Source organism: Amblyomma mixtum, chromosome 1 (assembly GCF_055824585.1).
Source record: "Amblyomma mixtum isolate Tamu chromosome 1, ASM5582458v1, whole genome shotgun sequence".
Taxonomy (NCBI): domain Eukaryota; kingdom Metazoa; phylum Arthropoda; class Arachnida; order Ixodida; family Ixodidae; genus Amblyomma; species Amblyomma mixtum.
Genome location: NC_143012.1, coordinates 26,288,168 through 26,312,687, shown reverse-complemented (window position 1 = coordinate 26,312,687; position 24,520 = coordinate 26,288,168). Strand labels below are relative to the sequence as shown.

The following is a 24,520-nucleotide window of genomic DNA, read 5'->3' as shown; positions in this document are numbered from 1 at the left end:
TTGCGCCCTGTGTGAATAGCCGTTCCATATGTCTTGGCGTCATCCAGCATGCAGGGCGCCGGGTTTACCGGTGCTGGAGTTTCTTATTTATTTATTTTATTTTATTTGGGAGATACTGCAGCCTCGGAAGACCGAGCAGGTGGGTGCATACAGATACAAAGCTTTACACAGCAGTGCTTTCAGAAGCATACTTCAAACGTGAGTTTGGTTCAAAAACTAGACTATTTCGGCTTTTAGAATAATTCTCTTCGAAATAGTATAAAAGCGCAGTGCTTTACTCGTTTCACCGCCTTGTGATTGTGTCCCCTTTGCTGAACCATTGGCGTCATCTCGCGGGAATACTTTTACAACGGACATCTTTTATAAAAAGCTCGCTTCTTGTGTCAAGTGATGTTAGGACGCCATTCGTTTGCATGCGTCGAGCCGGATTTGCATGCGGGACCACTTCACGAGTTATTAAACGAGACCGTGACGTAACATTGGTTCCGGACCAGTGGTTTAATGTAGGTTTAGAATTTTCCGCTTTACCTGCGCAACCAAATACAACTTCGTGCAGCTGGCAAACACTATAGGCGTTCTTTCCTGTACTCTGAACACAAATACGCCCATATGGGGGTAAAAAAGGAATAAGCTAGCTGTCTTCTAGCACACTTCCTTGGGAGTACGTTTGAGGGTAGCTAGCTTATTCCTTTTTTACTCTTTTCTGCTTAGAGTGTCACGAGGTCTTTATCTCATATTTAAGCGTAAATAAATACTTACATCCCTAACTTTTTACAATGGACAGCGCTGAAGACGACAATCAGCGTGTCGGTTTGAATAAATTGCTCGCGTTTGGCTCCAGCTTAGTAGAAGAAATTGTGCAGTTCAAACAAGAAAAGAAATAGCAGAGAAAAATAGAAACAGACATAGAACGATGTAGACTTCAAGAGGAACAAGACAGTTCATATGGCGCTTCAAATTTCGTCTTTTTTTCAGCAAGCACCCGCCACGCTACTGCTCACCGAGTGCCGCTTCCGCTACACAAAAACTGTAAGCCCGATTCTGTAAATACCCACGAGCATGCTTCTGTACGGAGTACTTTTAACCGTGCTTTCGTTTGACCTCAAGGGAATGTCCGCTGTATTTGTCCATAAGGGCAACGTAACGTTCGCCAGGCTATCGAGTCAAGATTTGATATATTTCGAAAAGAGCAGCTTAATCTTGAGAGTTCGTTTAATTTTGCGTGCGATTACGCGCATTGCCGCAGCCGGCTATACAGTGCAGTAGCTTCATCCACGCTAATCTCTGCAAGCTTCACAACAAAGTACGTGCCTGTTTTCTTCAACTATACTGAAGTAACAAATGCGCGGCGCCAATAAAGAAATGCACAGCAGGAACAGTCCCTGCTTTGTGAAATATATTTTTCAGAAACGCATAACTTGACTCTACGCCAATTGGTAGAGTTTATACTGCGAACATTCAAAATGATCAGAACTTACGTTTTAGAGCGAAAGCTCTACCACGCTAGTCCGAAGCGAAGTTTCGCTGCGTGTTGCCGGAGCCTCGAGTGGAGTAGCAGGTGCTTAGTAATGGCGTCCCTAGCAACCGGGTCTGCGTCTAGAAACAAGCGATCGCTGCGCCGAGCTCCGCGCTTCGCCACGGCGCAGCTCTGCCGGATCGTTAGACTAAGATACTACATAGACATGTACTATAGTATAGTGTGATAGTATAGTGATGTGCATAATTAGTATAAGAATTTCCACATGTAATATATTATTGGAAAGAGGAAGTTTAGCCTAATTAAGTGACACTAATTAGACAGATTAGTCACTGTAATTAATCAGGTCATATGTATGTTGCTGTAGCAACGAATAACACCTGACGTGACCTTCAGCTTGACCTTGAAAAAGAATTTAACGAAATGTAACAATAACAATGGGTGAACGGACGACATAATATACGGTACAACGCATTGTCAGTCACGTGACTGCCGTAGCTCTACCGTAGCTGCTCTCGCCAAAGACGGCGGTGACATGGACGGGAATGAAGATGTAGTCGCTTCGACGAGCTCCGGTACTGGCAGTTGTCCGGAATACACCCAACGTTACAGACGCCAAGCCGTCAAGTGGCTCGACACACCAGAGCCTTCGCTCTCTAACCAGGTTCAACAGTAGTAAAACCATAGCATTTTTTCGCACTAGTTCGATTGGAATGATTCATTCGTGTTGGCAAGATAGAATAGCTTTAGCTTTGCGTTGAAAAGAACGGTGCAGCTCTGTAGTGTTGTCCTGGAGTGTGTCCTCGCGAGCATCTCTTCCACAGCCTGGAAACCTGACCGAGTGCGAGAGGTGTGTCAACGCGACGAACATCGCCGAGAACGCCACCTTCACCGAGGTGAGCTGTAGCCGCTGCAGCTCTGCCCATATGCAGTGCTTTGAAGCTATTGTGCCACACCCGTGACACTTCAGCGCAACACTTCTTTCTCTGATTTTATTTTGTTCGTTTCTTCTTTTTTATGCTCCAATTTCAGTACAAGAAAGTGGAAGCCAAGTGTATGCCCAGGGTAAGCGTCCTCGTCTTCCATTTTTTTTTTTATCAGCCACTCGAGTACAACCTCGAGTTAAAGGGACACTGGAGAAACACTTAATTTTTCTCTGTGTCTACAGGTTACCGCATTCAAATTTTACCGGACACTTGCGCTCCACCTTTAAGGGTGTGACGCAATAGCATTGAGGGTTCCCGTCAGCGGCTCCTCTTGCTCACGCAGACACGGACACTATTTCCATATTACGTGAATGACCACACGACATACATAGTATAAAAGTATACGCTTTGCACGGAAGGCGGATGCTCTACCTCTACGCCGTCGCTGCCACTGATTGATGCATCGGTATTTGCCAATACCCAGGTCGGAGATCAGCGGGCGAGAAGTATGACACCGAGTGAATACAGTCCACTGCGTTATCAATGCGCGGTAAAGGGTACACGTCCTTCTTTGTGGCCGCATAGAATCAACACTAATCGGCGCAAAATCGCCATGAATTGTCTTTGTTCCTCACTAGTATTACGGGCGCGGCCCACGGACTGGAAGACTCGGCACCGAATGACTCCGTCATGCAAATCTCTTGGACCTCATTGTGAATGACTTTGCGCTCGGCCGCATAAACTCAATACGGTTTCTGACGAATAGGATCGAGATTCCCCGTGCTCATTTTATGTTGCATGCGACGTACTGGCAAAGATGAAAGAGATCCGTTGCGGGTAAAGTCGAACGCGTGAGCATGTAGCGCGAAAACGTGCCACAATGCACGTCGTTCGGGAGAGGCGAGCGACATGTTGAACACCTGTCGCAACTGAGCAGAATAGTCCGGAGTCTCGGATGCTGTTCGGGGACAATCGCAATTGGCCGAGGCAGTGTCGGTAACATATAGTCGCCATATCTCGCGAGTTTAAAGCCAGACGGAAGACGCACTGGTTGTGAGGACGCACTGGTTGTGTGCAACCGTCCGCTGCATGTGGAACCAATACGTTTTTCTTCAGCGCACTGGTTATGTCCGGTTCAATAGCGATGTGGCAAGGCCCCAGTCAAATTCCGGAAGATTTAACGGTGGCGAAAGCTTCTGTCTGAACTGGCAGGACCACGTCTTGCGTGAGGAAAAGCAAGCCGCAGCGACTCTGGAGCGGATCTTCGACTAACGCAGACACAGCATGTGTCGTCGCACAAGAATTTCGCCGGCTCCAATGTCTAGCGTAGCTCCACACTCGCGCAAAAAGTCAGTGTAGAAAATTACATCATGCGTAATACGTTCTTAACACAATAAATTCTGTCCTGAAACGTTCTCCACCCACTGCTATACAGAGGCAGAGCAAGGATCTACAGAGATTAGTTTGACTCCCGACGTCGCAAAAAGTGGTGGCTCGGTCCCACGCAAACATAACTTTCTGCCCAAGACGATGCCTAAACGAAAGTGTCATCACAGACAAAATGACTGTTCTAACATTGTTCACAAGGCATTTTGTTCTTCAGAAGGAGAGTGGGAAGTACGTATGGGCGAAGTTGACCGTTCGGTGACCTTACCTCCATCGCTTGCACCAGCTAGTTTCCCTGTGGCGGCGGGCTGGAACGGCGACGGGGAACGGCCGGGTCACAGTGGAGGCGAAGTGATGCAGCGCTCGGAGACGGTAGACTCCGCACTGTCTAGAAAAGGACGGCTGTCGAAGAGAAAAGCAGGCGGCTACTATGGTGCGTCGTCTCGGAAACGGGAAGGGCGTCGTTCGGAAGGACGCGCAGATAGACGGCGCTGACAGTACGGGATTGGCGTCCGCTGCGGCCGCAGCTGTAACAGACCGGCGCCTATCTCTTGTCCTTTGCGCGGCTCTTCATAGGATCGTAGAGGCCAGGGAATGGGCTGCTCCATATATGGCCGAAGCAGGAAGCACGGGCGGCACACGTGATCGTGGGTGAGACCTTGCAGCTGAGAGGGCAACTCATCACGCGCGATCCGCCGAACCACTGAGGCGATATCGTCAGATCCAGTAAGGTCGACGCTGGCGATGCTTCTGACAGTTGACAGCAGACCAAGCTGGGAATCTCGGAGGCCAGGTTAAAATGTCACTCACTTCTAAACGGTGATCACGGAGTCCTTTTCGGTGTGGACGTCATCGAGTTGCCCTCAGTGTCCCTTTCAGGACATTCTAGCCGAAATCAGGGGTGTAAAATGAGCTTCTGTACTACACATCACGCGACAAGCAAGTAGATGATTGTCTGTTATGGTTATATAGTGCATGGCTTTGGAGAGGGTTAACTAACACTGGGCGGCTGAGAGCAACGAGCGAGATGAGATGATATTAAAAACTCTACCGGAATATCGAATCCACGGCTGGCACAGCGCATTGCGATTTGGAGGTCAGTGCAAGAGACAGTCTGTGTACCACAGTACACTTTGTCTAGCGGTAATATGACTTTAGCTTCGAACCTATCCATCTCTGCATACAAAACAAGGAAATAAAGCAGTATTGTTCCACACAGTGAAGTGTGGTGGAACCAATTTTCTTCTTTGTACGATCCCTAAACTTGCAACGTTAGGCTTGATTCGACAAAGGTTTCCCGACAAAGGCCTGAATTAAAGAAGGCTTGTAAAGCGGTCTTTTCTTTTCGACCTCAGACGTAGTGCACTGCACGGGCTCGGGCCAGCCCGAAAGCCCGGGCCCGGCCCGGCCTGGCCCATGAGCCGGGTCGGGCCGGGACATGATTTGTTTTGCCGGGCCTGGGCCAGGCCCGGGCCTGAAGTTGCGGGTCCGTGCCGGGCTCGGGCTTAAAGCTGCTGGCATGAGCCGGGCTTGGGTCCGTACAGAAACGGCTGGTGTCCGACTTTTCATTCACTATTGCAGAGTGAAGTACACAACTGCGGCATTGAAGAAGCGACACGGATGAGCTATGAGTTATAGTATGCGCAGAGAAAAAAACTAAGCTTTATTCATTGACTTATTTACTTTCTTATTTCCACACCGCGTTGCACTAAGAGTAAAATTCAACCGGCCTGAATTGTCCATTGATCGTTCGTCATCCCAAAACATACCTGTACACTATTAGAAATGCATTCGGGAAGAGCATGTTAGTTTCGGACGCTTATAGTCTTCAAACACATATCGTGAAATACTCAAGCCTTTTAGCTTGTCGTTTCTGCTGAACGGCGACCAGTTCGGCTATGAGCTCAACCTGTGAGATCGCGCTCACTAAAAAAAATGTCATCCTTCTGCTTGCTATAGGCAGCTTTAATATTTATACTTCGCGGGCGGCAGAATATAACTGATTAAAATAATGGGGGAACGAAAAGTGGACTACTACGCGTGTATGCGGCCCTTTTTATTTAGCACTCGGAACTTCCTAGTAGGGGTGTGCGAATATTCGAAATTCTCGAATATAATTCGAATATTATATTTTTACTATTCGTATTCGATTCGAAATCCAAGTATTCGTGTTGTTTCGAATATTCGACCCGACGCGAATATTCGTACCCAGCCGAATATTCTATTGCGAGCACCGGCGTTCATTTCGGTCCGCAAGTCCTATCGACAGAGACATAACAATAAGGCGGCGCCCAGAGCCAAGTGAGAGGGCATTTTTGTGGCTGGAGAAGTCGCTTTAGCTAGAAGGGAACTAATTACTTCTGCCTGAATATGTGGAGCAGCCGGTTTTCCTTCACTACAACCTTTTATGTTCATCCCAGCAACGCGCTTTTTTGCTTATGGCAAGCTAGCCTTAACCAATTCTGAGTACTAGCCATCGTCTCTGATATTTCCACTCCTCTAAGATTAATGTTCGAGGCTTTGATGCTTTTTGTGCAGCCACACACATCTTTTGGGTTCATTTCATCACTCATAGTTGAACTGTGATGTTCTTGGGTGCTCAAATAATGTTCTAAAGTGGTTAAATGCGTCTGTCCTTGATTATTCGATATTCGATTCGATATTCGGAACCAATTATTCGTATTCGAAAAATTTGATATTCGCACACCCCTACTTCCTAGTTTATCTGTGCGCACCTACACGAGATCACTCTTCAAAAGACGGGCCTGGCGAACACTACTCTTCATCACTTCCTTCTGGGTTAAAAAGAACCAACTTTCTGGAAGCCAAACTGCGGTTTCAGAACCTTTGTCGGCCAGTTCCTTATCGGAGTAGTAGCAGTCTACTTGCTCAGAGTGAGCAGTATACCTCAAGCGTTACTGTGAAACGGGCCGGGCCGGGCCCGGGCTGGGCTTCACTCCGGCATTCACGGGCCGCGCTGGGCTCGCTAGAGCGATAATTTAGCGGGCCCGGGCCAGGCCCGGGCTTAAAGCCGCGGGCCTGGGCCGGGCTCGGGCTTGAGGTAATGGGCTCGAGCCGGGCTCGGGCCTCAGACTGAGGCCCGTGCAGTGCTCTACCCTGAAGTGCTGAGTGCTTAGCTGCAGTCGAATACAAACTCGAGAACGCACCGGAGAATGCCCCTCACGGGAGGCCCCCCAGCCTATGGCGTCGACCAATTGTCATGATTTCTCAAGACGGAAAGTACGTTAATGAGCTTTTTAAAAAGACAAAGTGAACCACGTAAAAAAAAGGGCATGACGTCGCGGTTAAGCCCCCTTCAACTACTAACGCGACATTGCAGGCGGCTAGCAGCTAGGAGCAAGGGGATTAACAGCGAAGTCATGACAATCGGTCGACGCCATTGGCTAGGGGGTCTCCTTTAAGGGACATTTGCCACAATGTTCTTGAGTTGAATTCCACTATAGTTTTTACTGCGGTCAAAGACGTGAAAGCACGCAAGCGCGCGTGAAACGCAGTCCAAAGGAATGACTCAAGTGTGTTCGCTGATCGGGCTATGCGGTGTACTGCATAGCGATAGGTAAAGGAGTTGTCTTATGTGCAGCGCTTTTTATGCGAAGCATACTACTTTAGCTACCACTTCAGCCCTTCACCGTGGTTATGCGCCTCCAAATCACGTGATACATGACGTCACACCACGTGACACGATGACGTCACGACAGTAGAGAAACGGGGGCCCACCTCGCGCCGTCGCTGTGGTTGTGCGCCTCCAAATTACGCGACACGATGATGCCACACCACGTGACACGATGACGTCACGACAGATCGCCGTCACGCTCTGGGAGAGGGAGAACGATGCCATCGCACAGACGCCGGAATGTCCTCGAGCGGCATTCCCGCGCATTTCGAACGCGCGTTCACACTCGGTGTAGGTGAAACGCTCGCTCCACCGGGCAGGCGGACGCGGCTTCCGTGGCAATCCAGGCGCTCACCCAACGCGCGTCTCGGGGTTAGTCGGCGTTCCGCTGTAGCCATGCCGTTGTCTTCCCCCACGACGAAGGCTTCTAGTGGTTGTATTAAAATGGCCAAGTATTCAACCAAGGAAAGCCATGTATTACCAAGCCTAGCCATCAATATGCTTCGCATCTGACTAGGCTTAACCTTAGCTAAGCCTCAGCCATTTTTTTTTTATTTACCGCTCGATGTGCCTGTCCGCACCATGAAAGCTTTCACACATACTCCACTCTGACGGCTGCTCAAGCTCTACTTTCTCGTCATTTTCTTTCTCCTTCCTGCGCTCTGAGTTCAGGCACGTACGGTATGCGTGGTAATAAAAGGGAACACATTGTTAGCATGCAACTGACTGACGCTGTTTTAGTATGTACAAGAAGTTTCACCTGTTATTCGTTTGTCTCGAATTGTTCCAAGTGGTTTTCCTTTCGTAGAAATGATTCGCATAATAATGTCCGATGGAATAGCGGGCTTCTTACGAGTGAAAGCAAAGCTGCGTGCCACATAAGGAACGCCGTAAGTAGAGGGCAGCGAGTTAATTTCGACCGATTCGGTTTCTTTAACACCGGACTCGAAATGTCAGCCTTTAAAGTTGAACAGAGACGTGAAAAAAGAAAGTTCGCTTAATTTATGTGCGCAGACGAAGCGTTTATTTTGCTTTGTTTCATACTATTTGTAGCTGCACGCGTGAAGATACGAAGCAGAGAAGGGGTGGTTTATTCTGAACATACTCTGCAAGGTATAGCTCAGTGCAGAAGCCGGAAGAGCACACTTATAAACGCCAGGTTTTCCTTTTTTTTTCTTTAATGCCCAACATTTTTCCGGCTTTTCCACGCCGCTGGCGGCGGCTCCTTTGGCATAAGTGTCTCGCGCTTATCAATTCAACACTCCAGACACTTACGCGTTCTAGAAGTGCATAATAAAAGCGATATGGCGTCCTTGGAGACTCGTACGACTGGCTCAACTACGTTAAAGCGCTAACGGTTGCCGCAAGCGTTGCATACAACCCTGAACGGAGTGCATTCGTGCTTTTTCGGATCGAAAGGATGAAGACTAGAAAAAAAAAAGAAGTAGATTACAACACAGACTCCTACTGAATACATGTCATGAATAAAAAACCATGGATCCGCTCCAAATCGCCTTACTCGCTATTCTCGTTGTGTACTGGAGCGTTTTCAGCTGGGGTTCTTCAAAGGAACCAGCCTTTGTAAATTGGTACGGCACGACAATGTACCGGTAATTTGGCAATGTTCGATGTGTTGTAGATTGCAGCAGAAGTGTATTCGCGGGCAGTTTGAACGCCCATCTTCTTCAATTGCTTCGATTTTCTACGCGAATTAGAACACGTTTATCAGAAATGGCTTTTAGCTGTTTCTGAGTTACACGGAAAGTAGCGACTTGGATCACCCGTTTAATCGTTGCCACCGGCCTCACCATGCCTCTGGTCATTCTGTCGGAACTAAACGGCAGATATTTGTTATACTGCGTCGTCACTAAAGAGTCGTCCAATGTTACGATGCACATGAAACAAATATGTGTCCTCCTTGCGATATAAGGCACTTACCTCAGTTCTAAAATCGGCTTGACATGGCGTATTGCGGAGCTCTGGGTCAAGCTCTAATTATGGATGACCATGTACAGTCGGGGATAGGAGTCTCTGGACTGCATGCTACATAAACAAAGCGGATGGCTCTAATATTAGTCACCGGTTGGAAACCATGCATACTTCCGGAGGCGAAAGTTTAAACCCTGTTCTTATAAAATAGAGCTATCGGCTTCGTTTACGGAGAACGAAGTCCAGAGACTTTTGTCACCGACTGTGCAAAGCGCTAAGGGATTCGAATTCAGTGAGGTCAGCTGAGTAGATCCTCGTGTCTCAGGCAGTAGAGGGTGTGAAACAAACTACGCTTTCATTCGTGGGGACAGCAGCAGACGCACGACGCTTCCAAAAAGAGATGAGGCAAGGGCTGTACTGCTGAAAAGAGCTCGACTGCAAGGATGGAGAGTAGGCGCAACACAAATCCTCATTTCTTTTTCGTCTTTGTAGCGGCGCTGTTTTGTAGCGAGAGCTACATTACCCGCAGTCTCGCCGTTTCGCTGTGGCGACATGGCGCCAGTTTTGCGCATGCGCGAGGAGCCTAGTGACGCCAGAGCCGCTCAGCTGGTGCGCTGCGCGCCGACCGCGGAGCAGACGCCACTCGTCTTTAATGTCTAACACGTAGCCATGACAATAAGCGACACAACTAGGCGTAACCAGGGATATACCGTACCTCTCGCTACGTATAACCTGGCATAGCTGAGATAAGCCACTGCTAATTTTTTACCACGCCAAAGATATAACTCTCAGCCCAACTTCTGACGTCAATGCAAGCTTTCTACCCTCTATCTGTTCTGGTGTTGTAGTCGTACCTTTGCTGCTGCTGCACCCGGCTCCCCCTGTTTGCCTTCCTGATAAGGCTCTTCCATCGTTCTTTTGCAGGCCTACCCGAAGGACCGAATCAGGCGGCTCTGCAGATGGAGGTTCCTCGAGGAAGTAATGCAAAAGCATCGCATACACCTCCGTTCTATCATCTGACTCGCGATTTCTTTCTCCCCCTCCTTTCACGGCGCAGGACGAGATCCATCACTGCGAGGAGTGCGTTGACAACTACACCCTGCCGGTCCCGTACGAGTATGAGGACGTAAGTGTTCCACTTTACGTATCTCAAAGCATACGCAATACCCCTCCTCCTCCTTTCTCTTACTCTCGTACAGTCAGGGACAAAAGTCTCCGGACCACGTGTTCCTCTAACGAAGCCGATAGCTCTGCTATTAGTCGGCGGCTGGAGACCACACTTGTGGAGGTAAAAGTTAAATTTTTGTTTTTTCATCTCCACAAGTGCGGTCTCCAGCCGCTGTCTGATAGTAGAGCTATAAGCTTCGTTTGAGGAAAACGTGGTCCGGAGACTTTTGTCCCCGACTGTACAGGCGCACACGTCTCTTCTTTGACTCCGATTTGAGAGAAAAAGTCTTGACACTTCGCTGAATAGCTCAAGTATCAGCCTGCTAAACTCATCTGTACGTTCAAAGGATGCTTGAGCAGCGGCGGAGGGTTTAGCCTGACTGAGTGCGCTCGAAATAAGATTCGCAATTAAAGAGTAATTATACCCTTGGGCATCCATCCAAACGCAAGAGTGATTACTTCTTTATTACAAATCTAATCCCCATGGGGGATTTCCCTAAACTTTCGACCAAATAAGATTCTCTGAAAGCGGCAATTTCGGCCAATAGACCTCCTATATACCGCGTGCTGCTGAATGCGGGAGAGAGGCGGACTTGAGGAAATGAAATTCATGGATCAGTAGAACGGCCAACCGACCGACGGTACAGCAAACCAAGTGCGATTGGAAGATGACTTATCGACGTGCGTTGAAATGCATATGCGAGAGAGAGAGAGAGAGAGAGAGAGGGGGAAAGGCAGGGATGTTAACCAGAAGGATTCCGGTTGGCTACCCTGCACAGGGGAAGGGAATAAGGGGAATTAAAGAGGAAAGAGAGAAGTAACGGGAAATAATCACAGTCTGTCAATTAAGGCAGTCGCTCTCAAAAAGCGAAAGAGTGCCTTGTAAGCCTTGATGGCAGTTGACTGTTGTGGCCACGGACCGAGGATCTTGGCCTCTGTGAAAGGGCGAGGGTCCAGGCGGTCCAGAGCACATCGCAGCTTATGTCTTTCGGCTACAAAGGCAGGGCACTCACACAAGATATGGGTGATTGTCTCATCACAGGCGCAGTTCACACAAGAGGGGCTGTCGGCCATCGCGATCCGGAAAGCATACTTATTCGTGAAGGCAACACCGAGCCATAGGCGACACAGTACTGTAGCTTCACGACGCGCTACATTACACGGAAGACGGAGGCGCAGTCCAGGGTCCAAAATCCTGAGGCGACGGTTGCACAACACACCAGAGTTCCACGCTGAAAGTGTGAGCTCCAGCCTCAAGGAACGAAGCCCACACGCTGCGTCAGCTCTCGTTACGGGGATATTAACGGGGATTCCGTCATTGTGGGCAGAACGGGCAGCTTCGTCAGCCTGGTGATTGCCATGAATGCCGCAGTGGCCCGGCAGCCACTGGAAAATTATGTTATGTCCTTTCAATGTGGCGTCATGGTAGAGCTTGCGGATTTCGGCAACGAGTTGTTCGTGTGACCCACGGCGTAGTGCAGTTTGCAGGCCTTGAAGGGCTGCTTTAGAGTCGGTGAAAACTGTCCAGTCATGTGCAGATTCCTGACTAATGAACTGAACTGCAGCCCGTAGGGCAGCTAGTTCTGCACCAGTTGAAGAGGTGAGATAGGTAGTCCTCACCTTCATTAAAATAGACCTGGCCGGTATCACCACAGACCCAGCAGAGCTTGTTAAGTCACTGAGCCATCTGTGTAGACATGTATGCGGTGTGTATGGTTAAAATGCAAATGATGCAGTGTCAGTTGCTTGAGAGCAGGCAATGATAAATCAGATTTCTTATTAATTCCAGGAATAGATAGGTGCACCCGGGGTTCATGGAGACTCCATATGGGTGAGCATGATCTTGATGGGTGGGCGAACTGCGAAGGAAGATAGGCACGGTGAGCTTGAATTACATTTGCAAATGCAGTATGTGGTCTGAGTACGGGAAGAGCTGCAAGATGATGACTCGGAACTCGCGTGAGGTGCCGAATGTGTGTTCTCATGGTTTCAACAGCAATGTGTGAAGTAACAGGATGCTCCCCAGCGACAAGAATAGTGGCTGCCGTTGAGGCACATTTAGGTAGCCCAAGGCAGATTCGTAGAGCTTGCGCTTGAACACTTTGAAGTGTCTGAAGGTTTGTCTTTCTGATATTGTTTAAAATGGGAAAGCTATACCGCATGTATCCCAGGAACAGCGAACGGTACAGTTGAAGCATCGAGCGTACAGATGCACCCCAGGACTTTCCCCCGAGGAAGGAGAGAATATGAACAATCGCTGTCAGTTTCTTTCGCATGTCGTAAAGATGGGGACTCCACGAGAGGTTCCTATCGATAACAACGCCAAGGAAGCGATGGTTTTTCTCATAGGGAATTGCGTTGCCATTAATATATATGGGGTAACTTGTCATTTTTTTTTCGCGTGAACGCCACGAGGGAACATTTCTCGGTTGAAATATTTAGGCCCTGCTGACGAAGGTATAACGTCAGTATCGTTGCCGCCTTTTGTAGTCTCGCACGAACTTGGGGACGGGTCACGCTTGATGCCCAAATACAGATATCATCGGCGTATATTGAGATCTGGACTGATTGTGGCAATGAGTCAACCAGGCCGACGAGAGCTATGTTGAAAAGAGTTGGGCTCAGCACTCCACCCTGCGGGACTCCGCGCGAATTTAGATGCGAAGAGGTTGGCCCGTCTTCAGTCTGGACAAAACACGACCTCCCTGACAAATAGCTGCGTATCCAGCTGAACATGCGGCCTCCAATCTGAGCAGCTTCTAATGCGTCCAAAATGGCCTGATGCGTTACGTTGTCGTAGGCGCCCTTGATGTCCAAGAATAGTGCCGCAGTCAATCTTTTCAAGTTTTTTTGGTGCTGGACGGACGATTCAAGGTCAACCACATTGTCAATGGAAGATCGGCCACGTCGAAACCCAGACATAAATGCAGGGTAAATTTGGTATCGCTCTAGGTACCATTCCACGCGTGTTAACAACATTCTTTCCATGACTTTCCCGACACTGCTGGAGAGTGCAATTGGTCGGTATGCTGAAATGTCGAGTGGCGATTTTCCCGGTTTAAGGAGTGGTACGAGACGACTGGTCTTCCATGCATTAGGAACTATGCCCTCGCACCATGACTTGTTGTATGAGTCCAGAAGAACCCGTCGAGCCTCTTGGCCAAGGTTGGCGAGCGCGGAGTATGTCACACCATCGGTCCCCGGCGATGACGACCTTCTGCAACAAGCCAGCGCAGCGTCAAGTTCCTCCATGGAGAACAAGTTATCCATTCGTGAATCCCGCGAGGGTGGAACATCACTGCAGTGCAGCGTTGTGGATGGGTTCGGTTGGCCTGTTATCCTTGCGCAAAATTCTTCGGCTACCGCGACCTCGCTGCGTTTTTGGTGGAGCGCGAGGGATTTAAACGGGTGGCGCTGTTGAGGGGACGTACGAAGGCCACGGATCACATTCCAAACGCGTGACAAAGGCTTTCGTGGGTCAAGTGTCTCACAAAATGTTCTCCAACGTTGTGTCTGCAGGGCTTGAATTCTGCGCTGGATTTTCTTCTGCAGGCGTCTTGCATCTCTGAGGTCTAAGCGCGACTTTGTGCGTCGGTATCTGCGCTCTGCCCTGCGCCGTAGTGCCCGCAGTCGTTGTAATCCAATATCAAAGTCGGTGTACTTTGCGACGGGGTTGTAGCAACACGTTGCGCTCTCCATGACCTCCTTAATTTTTTGTTCAAGACCTGTCGAGAATCCTTCCATGCATGCATCCTCCATACGCGCTTTAAAAACTGTCCAATCAATGCGCTGCATACGTGTGGCAGAACGGGACGTACAATGGCCGGTAAAAATCAGGTAGGTTGGGATGTGGTCACTGCCATGGGTTTCTACATCCGAAAACCATTGGAGGTTGTTGGTTAGGCATCGCGAAACGAAAGTCAAATCTAGGCAGCTGCTATAGGTCACCCCTCGAATATACGTCGGGGTTCCGTCATTTAGGCACTGGAGGCCGTGGTCATAGGCGAAGGAGACGAGTTTCCTTCCACTAAGGTTCATCCTAACGCCTCCCCACATGGTGTGGTGAGCATTGAAGTCACCTATAATCACCCATGGACCGGAGGTGGCTTGCATCAAATCACTCAACCTTTTTTCGTCAAAGCGGCTTGACGGCGCCATGTACACAGCCAAAATCGTAAACGTGAGGTCACGGTTCTTCACTGTGAGGCAAACATACTGGTTGTCATTGTGTGGGGGAACCGAATGATGCACATATGTAAGTTCACGTCGAATGTAGACGATGACTTTGCTGGTTCTGTTGCGCGTGGGGGTAGTAAAAGCTTCATAACCGGATAATCGCAAAATGTTGGGTAGATTCGGTTCACAGATAACAAGAATGGGGAAGCGGTTTTCATAAACATAATTTCGAATATCTGAAATCCGGGACTGGAGCCCGCGGGCATTCCACTCAAAAATAAAAGCTTGCTTGACTTTCTTCGTAAAAGATTGTTCCGGGGGAGCCATGGTGCCTTCTAATGAAGAGCTGCAAGAACTGGCTGTAGCGCGTCCAGTACTTGCAGTGCGTTGTGTGCTGCTGGCGTGCGCAAGCCGGACAGCAGAGCACGCATAACATTCATCAGGGACGTTAGCATTGCAATCACTTGTGTATCTTGGCCGTGGTCGGAATCGTGCCTTTTGCCCGGATCAGTTGTAGGTGTTGCAGACATGGGGTGCGGCAACGTACCGGACGAAGTGTGTGCTCTAGGCTTTGGTAGTGGTGGCCACGTTGTGTCAGAGGCAGCAGGGCGTGTTTCACGAGTCGCCAGGCTTTCCTGATTTGTTGTCGATGGAGGCGGACAAGCTGCACTGCCGCTTGGGGTCTTCTCTTCGAAGGTATTTGTGTCATTCAACGACCTTCGGCGGCGGCGCGAACGACGTCGTCGCACCTTTGCAGCAGCTTCTCTGTGGGTGGAATGATCACGCACCATTTGTTTCAGTACCGCCCTCTCTGTCTTTAGGCGAGGGCAGTCCTTCGAGGAAGAAGCGTGAGGGCCACGACAATTGGCGCACTTCAAGGCAGTCGCGCGGCAACTGTCGCCGCTGTGTGGCTCAGAGCATTTTGGGCACACAATGGTGTTTTGACAGACCCCGCTCACATGACCAATCTTCATACATTTCCGGCACTGTAGCGGCTTAGGTATGAATGCACGAACTGGGTGACGAAAGTGCCCCACCTTCACGTATGATGGAATGCAGTCACCCTTGAAAGTCAGCTTAATGCATGTAGACCTTCCAAGGCGCTTAACTTGCATTATAGAAATGCTGTTGGTTGCCGGCTTGATTAATATGGGCAAGTCGGCGTCAGGGATAGCGATGTCGACGTTGTAAATTACGCCAGCCGTGGTTCCGCTGTCTTGTAGAATAAGTGGGCGTACACTGATATTTCCCAGTTTGGTGATGGCGGCCAAACTGTCCAGCTCGCTTCGCTTCATGACATCAATGGCAATGATGTTCTTATGCGGGTTAACTCTAACGTCTTTGATCCCTCCTGGTACAAGGCTTTCAAGGAATACGGAGATGGCTTGCCTGTTCAGGAGATTCAAGTTTTCTGTTGGCTCCAATGGCACGAACAAGGCCGTATGGGCCTCGGCACTTCGCGCCGTGATGACCGTATCCGTACTTGAGGACGTCGTTGACGTCGACTCAGTTTGTCTCCGCAGTCTGCGCTTGGCCTTCTTACTGACGACGGGTACGAACCCATCGTCGGTCGAGGAGTCATCACTTCGGGGAGTCGAGTAGTCATCACCGTACACAACGGTGTCCTGGCTGCTGGAGTCACTCGGGGCGTACAGGCGCTTCCTCTGGGCGGCCGTTGCCGACCCACCGGGATCCACAGAAGGCACAGCGGCCTCCACTTCCATCGCCGTGACACAAGGGGAGCGGCGCCTCCCTAATTATGGCACAAATTATCAAAAAACTGCAGAGATATGAAGCCAGCGTTCTGACACAGAACAACTTCTTTCTCTTTGCATATGCGAGACGCCAAACAATGTCATAGCTCTGGCTTTTTTGTTTCGTTTCTCTTTAACAGGTGTGGACGATGAGGAAGAAGTGTTTGCCTCGGGTAAGAGCAGTTTTTCATTGGGTTTAATTGTCGGAAACAATGCAGGTGGACACGCATCTAAAGTACACTGGCCAAAAGTTGCACGAAAAAAAAACTGGCGTTTCGGCGCCCATTCGTAATTTCGGAATATAGTCAGTATATATATATATATATATATATATATATATATATATATATATATATTATAATATAACCGTCCCCATATGATGATCGACTTGTTTTATTTCAACGTGATCAAGGCAGGGTGGGTGATGGGTACTGAAACGTCAGTGTTTTTTTTAGCAACTTTTGGCGTGGGCACACTTTTTGCCATTCGTTATAATAATCCCTCGCCAGGTGGCCGTCAAGCCTTGGATTTCTTTATGTATGCAAATAGGCTGCATGTACTTTTGTTTTTTGCACAAATCAACAAATATATTTCGATCCGATGAAGGCGCCGGCAGGCCTTATCTAAAATTGAACCTGAAAGGAGCCCACGCAACGATGACGAATACACGAATGCCCTTATGAGCCCTTATAAAAATGGTCTATAGACTTTCCATAGACATCTTATAGACTCCGTTGACTTCCTATAGATACCTCCTTTTCCCTATTCACAGTTTATGAAATGCCCAAGACAAAAATTTTCTAAAGTGTATGGGCATAAATGTAGAGTCTATAAACTGTCTATAGGATTTGTATCGTCCTCAGTCTGACCAAAGAAAATTTTGCGAGGGATCTTCTCACAAATTCGTCTCGGTGTTTATTTGCATCCATTCCTGCTGGAACTGATAAATATTGTTTTCTGAATAATTTCCAGGGCACTTTTTCTTGACCTCAGAAAGATGCGTTTATTTAACGAGTGATAGTCAAAAAAATGATTTCAACACGCAGTAATGTGAACTTATGTCCAATTTTATCTCATCAGTCGCAACTGGCATACTATAATGAAAGTCGGGTGAAATGCTCCGTGCTGCGCAGCACTATGAGGCATGCACAAAGCAGATGAAACCTTAAGATGTCGGAGCTTATACTAGCAAGCTTCTGCTTACACCGTTAACTAATTGACTCATTCCTCGAACAGCCCGCTCTTCTGCAATGTACGAGAATCTTTTTTTAGTGCGTTCTTGTGGCATCTCATTCTTGCTATTTTGTTATTTCGAATATTTCGATAGTTCGAAGTATCTGATGTGCACTAATCCTTGGTACCGTTGTTGCCTCCGTCGAGGTGAAATCGTGTTTTTTTTTTTACAAGCCTTTTGCGAAACGTCTAGTCATAACCTAAATACTGCGCAACAGAAATGATTAAGTAAGTTACGGGCTCGAGTTGAGGGAAGGAAGGAAAGAAGTTAGCTGCAGTGGTATATATGCTGTCTATGCGCCACGTTTCTCATTGGCTGATTACATTTTCACAAAAGTCTGAAAGCGTTTTTTCTTTCAATTTTCACTTCCAGCCCACAAGAAAAGAATTGCTTCGAAAGACGTGCGATTGGTACTACAAACACCAAGAAGTAAGTGCTGCTCTCGCTCGATTTTTACCAGTCAGGAAACGTGGGAGACTAGAAAGGCCACATTCCATCACCTTTAGAAAAGGCGTTCACTGTTATTCCTTTATTAATATGTGAAGTTATCCTCTTCGTCTTGGCCTGCGGGGCCACCAGAAATGTAAATAGCACTATCAATTTTGCAGCGCTCTCTAATCAAACGAGACTTTACGCGACGTGGCGCTAAATGCTGTGCCTAAAATATTTCCTGCCAGGTGGAGAAAGCAGCTTGCGAAGCCTGCGTTGAGAAGTCCAATCTGCACGAAGACGCGTCCTACGCATACGTAAGTCCTTCGATCTGCAAAAGCAGCACCCTGAGCGTAGTGAAATGCATGTACGCTATAGTATGCGCCGTATTAATTAACGCAAAATTAACCAGCCCGTTATTCTTTGCACCCAGCCTCTTTTGATGACCCAATTTTTGAAAAAAAAAAAAAAACATGCCTAGATTCTAAGCGCATTTCCACATTTTGAGGGCGTCTCTATTTTGTAAAAAAAGTGTGTCTGAGACAAAAGGGGGCCTGAATTCGGGATAACGCGGTGTAAGATATTAAACTAACTATAGTAATTTTGTGCGTCTCCTAGAGTCATCACTGCTTAAATTTAATGAAAAGGAAGAAACGGGTGAAAAGGCAGAAAACTGAACTTTAGGGAAAAAGAAACGCAACTCGCATAATACTTTTGCAAGACAAGAAGCAGCTCGAAGGCGATTTGAAAACCATGCAGCAAGACGACAAGTTTTGACACGGACGAAGATCTGCCTCATCGTTGCTTATTAAATCAAAGACCGCTTTCTCTTCAAAACGCATGCATTCCGCAAAGACAATTGCTCATTTCGATGTCTAGAGCAGCCTACGGATCGTGTAACTAAATTCTTTGAACGTTCTCGAAGCTGCACGCGTTACCGGCTCGGTAGTGTGTTCTTGACGATCATGTGAAGCTTTCTTTCGCAGGAAGCACAAGTGAGAAGCATCTGCATGCCAAGGGTGAGTTTTATCTCCTCTTATCGCAGATAATGCCATGCAATACCTTTTCTAATGCAGCAAAAATCCAAATGAGAACCGTAGAAAAAGACATTCCGCATGTTGCATTTTCTTCCTGACGCCGTCATGCAGGCTTCAGATTATTCATCTGGCCGTGGAGATACTGCTATTCTTTGCTTTGGCAGTTTCAATGCCTGCTCGCAAAGCCGGCGCTTGTCAGCTTATCCGTGTAATAACGCGCCTGAATCAAATCGAAAGACCATTGACGCATAGAATGTGTGCTGAGCCCGAATTATTTTATTCTACTCATACTTCCGGCGAGTTATCGTATCTGGTGTCATATTTTGGCTGATATTACGTTGATGAACGGCAGCTCGCGCATATCTTAAAAAAAAAGGGGGGAGGCGGGTGGGACGTTTGGGGTCACGTACGGAGAGACGCAGCATGCGATATCTAATCTCAGTAGGACACGTCAGGCCGCTTCTGACGTCTTATTGCGCTTGACCGTAAATGATGGATGCCTTTTGTTTCCTTTCATAACTTTCCTTCAAAAGGTTTGAAGGGAATAAGCAAGGTTACCGATTTGAGTGTCGCATCATCAGCCAGAAATATTTGAAGACGCAATGGTTGAGTAGGACCTAGCTGAAAGTGAATCAGACAGCTGCTGGAAAACACTCATTAGCGGAACATTTTTTGTCTGAAAAAACAACCCAAAAATTATGAATCTAACTTATAGAATTTTCAGTACCAACGCAGCACTCCGTGCTCAGGCAAGGCGTACAAGAAGGTAAATGCCTACGGGACAATTCAAATGTGGACGCGAGCACAACAAAGGATTGATTGAAAAGGAAAGACGTACGGGCTTAATATTACTTTTAAAAGCTGGCCATCGTACTTTCGAAGTGACAGTTAACAACGTCGGAATTCAATCTATCCGAGCTATAATACCATGCTGCCGTTCATGTTTAACTTGCGCCCGATATCATGTGCGCATTCATTTGCGTACTGATGGGGCTGCTACCGCCGGGGATCGAACCCACGACCTCGTAGTTAGCAAAAAAACGTCAGACAGTCCGCTCGGAACATGAAACTGCTAACATTTCGCTCAAGGCTGGAACTTACTTTACTTTCTAATTTAGGAAACGTCTTGCGTCACTCTAGAGACTTCTCACTCTTTCGTCACTACATTTTGCACATGCTGGAGTGCGTAGCATGTTTTGGTACGCCTTGTGCGCTAAAAAAAAAAGAAAAAACATCCAGTCAATAATACGCACGCACAAAAACTCATGTAGCTATAGCCATCTCATCTGCGCTAAGCGAGGCCGTTTACCCTCCTGCTGTACATAAACAGAGTCTAGGTGGTACTGCGCTCAATGTCTACATATTCAAATTATCGATTTCTCATGTTGTTATTCTTTTTTTGCTTACAGAAACCTCCCAGAGAAAGGGTGAAGGACGCCTGCCCTCGAAGATTCAGGCAACCGGTAAGGCGCTCTCTCGGTATTGCTTTTATGTTCAGCCCGCACTGCCGTTAGAGGCAGTACAAATTAGTTATCGACAAAAATGCAGATGCGTTGTGGTTCGACAAAACACTGTGCTCAAGCTTAGTGCAAGTGAGCTGCGAGCCGTGGGCGAATCCAGTATTTTTTTAAGCATAGGCCTTGTCTTTATTGTTTTGTTTGTGCAGTTTACACTACGGGGCTGCTCTTGCGCGAATTTTTTCAAAGCGTAAGCGTCAACTGCACGAGTTGACTTCGGAGGATACAACCATGATGTTTTCTCTGTCAGTTTTGAGAGGAGTCTTGTATTTCCTGAAGCACTACTAAAAATATATAACACACAATACGCTCGTTCGTAACGCGCTTTATTAGCTTTGGTTACAAATTAATAATGCTAAAGGCGTTACCGGGATTCGGCTCCTAGATGGGACCAGTCATGAAGCCGGCAGTACCTTACTGTTTGAAGTTTGCTAGGTAGATGAGAGGAAAAGATTAAGAATTCTCTTCATTGCTGTTACCGGCAAAAAAGCCAGGACTACATGTGCATATTTCCTGATGCAGTTTCATCGCACCGAGCAATAGTAACAGACAAAAGACCACGGCACAAACAATATTTTAGTAGCAAGGGTGAGATTTGTCTTCGGGTCAGAAAGGATAGATGAGGAAACGAATATCAACGAAGACAATGGCGTTACGCGGCCAAAATGGTCTTATTACCAAAGGAGACCAAACAGTGGCTTAAGGTCGGCGTGCAGGTTGGAGCTGAGAAGGGTTTAATAACTTTTATCAGAAACCAATTAAGTGCAAGGGTAGAAAAGACACGGATATGCAAAACACCAGGTTTGAAGGCAAATATTTTGCTCGCCTTAGTTTTTTTTTATAACTAACCAAAGCCTCCACCAAGTGACCAACTTTTCCTTCATTGTTGAAAGCATATCATTTCTTTGTTATCGTAAATGAATCCGCCTAAATTATGTACCTCCGTTATTCTGCTTTCAGTCCAGGAAACCTGCGCAGAACCATAACTGTTTTTGCTCAGAACACTGCTTATTTAACGAATTCCTGTTTTCCAGCCCAATATCTCAGCCATTTGATTAATGCTTGCATAGTGAAGTGCAATCATATATCAACATTCCTAGTCGCGCTGTTGATTTCAGTATAAAGGCTGCATTCCTTATATCCACAGAAGAAACATTATAAAGATTATTGTGGAACAAGTTTCTTGTGAGACGGTCTCTCTGACACCCAGCATTAGTTTATCTCTCGGTCACACAGCAATAGAAGTTGTCGATACAATTAGAACTCTTGGTGTATATTTTCATAAACATATGTTCTGGGATGTCCATGTAAATAACGTCATTTCTCGAACTTCAAGAACCGTGGGTATACTAGCTAAATTAGAGCATTTCTTACCTCCTGCTGTTGAACTTCACTTGTTTAATTCGTTATTTATGTCTAATGTGAATTACTGCTGTCTTGTTTGGGGCAACACTACACTTACAAATTTAAATCAAATTCACACTCTACAAAAGAAAGCCGTTTGATTCATCGCAGGAGTTCGGCCAAATATACACACCAGAAGCCTTTTCACGAAGTTCCAAATACTCTCCATACATAGCCTTTATTATTTCACCTTGGCCAGAAGATATAAACGAGATCCCCATAGCGATGAGGCCCTTATTCCATCCCTAGCAAACTTAAGTTTAAGAGAATGTAGGTTGACATCTCGGCGGCCAGAAATTTGGAAGGTTCCTTTTTTAAGCACAAATTTTAGCCGTCAAATGTACTTAACTATCTGCACAGTCATAATATCAATTTAGAAAATATTAGGATGTCAATGTTGAAGACTTCTTTGCGTCCTAAAAGAGATGGTACCTTCACTAAGAATTGTATGATGGTGATGTATCTTTTTTTTCTATCCTGTTTATATGTATTGTGCTGATGCAATCTTCCAGCATGAAAATGCAATATTCTTATTTTATTATGTTAGCTTCAGTTCATGCAGTGGCTTTGAACATATATTTTGTGTATAAAGTTTGCCCTGAAAATTAAGCACTTTATATGTAAATATGTTGCACAACCGCTGTATGCCTTGTAAACAGGGGCTTGAACCTCGTCAAGTGAACTATTTTTCACTTTTGTTCGAGCCCCTGCCGCTTTGACGGAAATAAATCGTACTGAAACTGAAACTGAAAACCAAATTTTTACAGAAAACTCTCAATGAGGCTTTCGGTATTTGGAATCGTGCCGAAAAATACGCGTGTCTTTCCCTTGTAAAGTCATTATTAATGTAAGCTCGCAATGAATAGTCCTAGAAACGCTTTCTATTTTTCTATTTGCAGGAAGAAATTCAGCGCTGCAGGAAATGCGCTGAGGAGTACATGAACGACAACGAAGCTGCAAACGAGGTCCATTCGCTGGATGTAAGGTTTCTCTGCAGCTATACTCGCGTAGAGTGGGACAAACTCCATTGCGCATAAATTTATGATATCGATGTTCTTTCGCCCATATTTGCAGGTGCCGCAGTTATACCGGAAATGCTTGTCCGGGGTAAGAGTATTTTGTGTGAAAAAACATGTTTCACCCCCCCCCCCCCCCGCCCCCCCTTTCCTGAACAAAACGTGCTAATGATGAATTCTCGTTACCAAGTTTAAATAATTATTTTTCTGCTCATTGGATAGTTTAGAGGAGGATAAATAAACTTCATTACAAGAACGTGGAAGTCGACCGCGAGTTGCTGCGAGAACTCGTCAGTCCAGGAGTCCCATGGTTTCCGCTTCCCGCTGCGCCCGGTACCCCAACTTGAATTGTCATCGGGCCGAGTAGCCAGCAAAGTGCTTTTCCAAGAGTGGTGAAGAGAAATTACGAAAATAATTATCGGATATTGGGGAGTTCGTCTTACTTTTAGTAATGAAGTAACAGGGAGAAATATTTTGCGATCTTTCCATATTGTGCCGAAACATAGCGCATTATGCTCCAGAAACTAGGTGAGATTAATAAACAAAATTATTGAGTAGGGAGGCAAGATAAACTGTTTAAATAGGTAGTTAATGGCTATTCATGAAATGGAGCCCTTAAACTTTAGAAATTCGCAGGTACTTTACGGGGGAGAAAAAAGCGAGTGATGTGTCGAATAAATGATGTATGTACGATTTATTCACCTTTAATTTACGCAGAACAACCTGAAGTACCGCCTTCTGGAGGAGTGCCAACAAAAGATACAGGAACCTGTAAGTGCATGCGTGCTTTAATTTGCGCAGGGTGTATGTATGAACTTATCAATCATGTTCACGCATAGCAGACCAATAAAAGCGAAGTACTGTAACTACTCGCGTGATGAACGCACTTTTTTTTCGCGGTGCATTCATTGATTCACTTGAATCACTTGATTAACTTGATTCGGCGCATAGCTCGAGGTACGAGCACCCTCACTCTGACGAAGCCACAGAGTGTGAGCGCCTGAGTAATGGTTATAAGTAACTACAAAAGAAATGAAAAGCGCTAGCGCTATCACTTAAATGGTCATTTCCACGATTTGCGCAGCAAGTGCAAACGTTGTCAGTGTTTTTTCTTTTTCCTCCGAACGAACTTATTTCATCCGAGGACCAGCAAACACGGCAAACAGCGGCGCTTCTTCAGTTTCTTTCATGATGAGCTGTCGCGGCTTACGCCCTCTTCAACACTGCGTTTAATCTTTCGTAGTAAGCCGTCGTTATTAATGAAGGCGCTCCTTATTTCACGTCCATCGATGAACCCATCGTCAGCACTGACGTCAGCACTGTGTCTTTCAGGAGGTGGCCAAGAAATGCAAGCAGTGCATCGCCAGTACGTACCGTTGGAGGATACCCGAGCACCTGGTGAGCGTCGCCCATTACACTCTTCCCTGCCGGTGC

General features: G+C 46.9%; 2 protein-coding genes across 3 annotated transcripts in view; one reads left to right on the top strand and one right to left on the bottom strand.

Moving 5' to 3' along the window:
- LOC149365812 (flavin-containing monooxygenase 5-like) overlaps positions 1-24,511 on the bottom strand; it is an 86,469-nt gene extending 61,958 nt beyond the window's left edge. Inside the window, exon 1 of one of the 2 annotated variants that reach the window (XM_089546357.1) lies at positions 24,461-24,511. In XM_089546357.1, coding sequence (XP_089402483.1) covers positions 24,461-24,499 — 39 coding nt within the window. In that variant the 5' untranslated portion in view covers positions 24,500-24,511. Of the gene's footprint in view, positions 1-4,057; positions 4,184-24,460 lie in introns of those variants that run through there. The other variant, XM_089546360.1, reaches the window with a different exon arrangement.
- The window catches only part of LOC149365811 (uncharacterized), a 90,120-nt gene that overhangs the window by 63,644 nt on the left and 1,956 nt on the right, over positions 1-24,520 (top strand). Inside the window, exons 8-21 of the mRNA XM_089546418.1 lie at positions 976-1,029; positions 2,302-2,373; positions 2,510-2,542; positions 10,277-10,330; positions 10,410-10,478; positions 16,590-16,622; positions 18,056-18,112; positions 18,361-18,429; positions 19,099-19,131; positions 20,559-20,612; positions 22,970-23,050; positions 23,145-23,177; positions 23,804-23,857; positions 24,419-24,484. Of these exons, the coding sequence (XP_089402544.1) occupies positions 976-1,029; positions 2,302-2,373; positions 2,510-2,542; positions 10,277-10,330; positions 10,410-10,478; positions 16,590-16,622; positions 18,056-18,112; positions 18,361-18,429; positions 19,099-19,131; positions 20,559-20,612; positions 22,970-23,050; positions 23,145-23,177; positions 23,804-23,857; positions 24,419-24,484 (762 nt within the window). The remainder of the gene's footprint in view (positions 1-975; positions 1,030-2,301; positions 2,374-2,509; positions 2,543-10,276; positions 10,331-10,409; positions 10,479-16,589; positions 16,623-18,055; positions 18,113-18,360; positions 18,430-19,098; positions 19,132-20,558; positions 20,613-22,969; positions 23,051-23,144; positions 23,178-23,803; positions 23,858-24,418; positions 24,485-24,520) is intronic.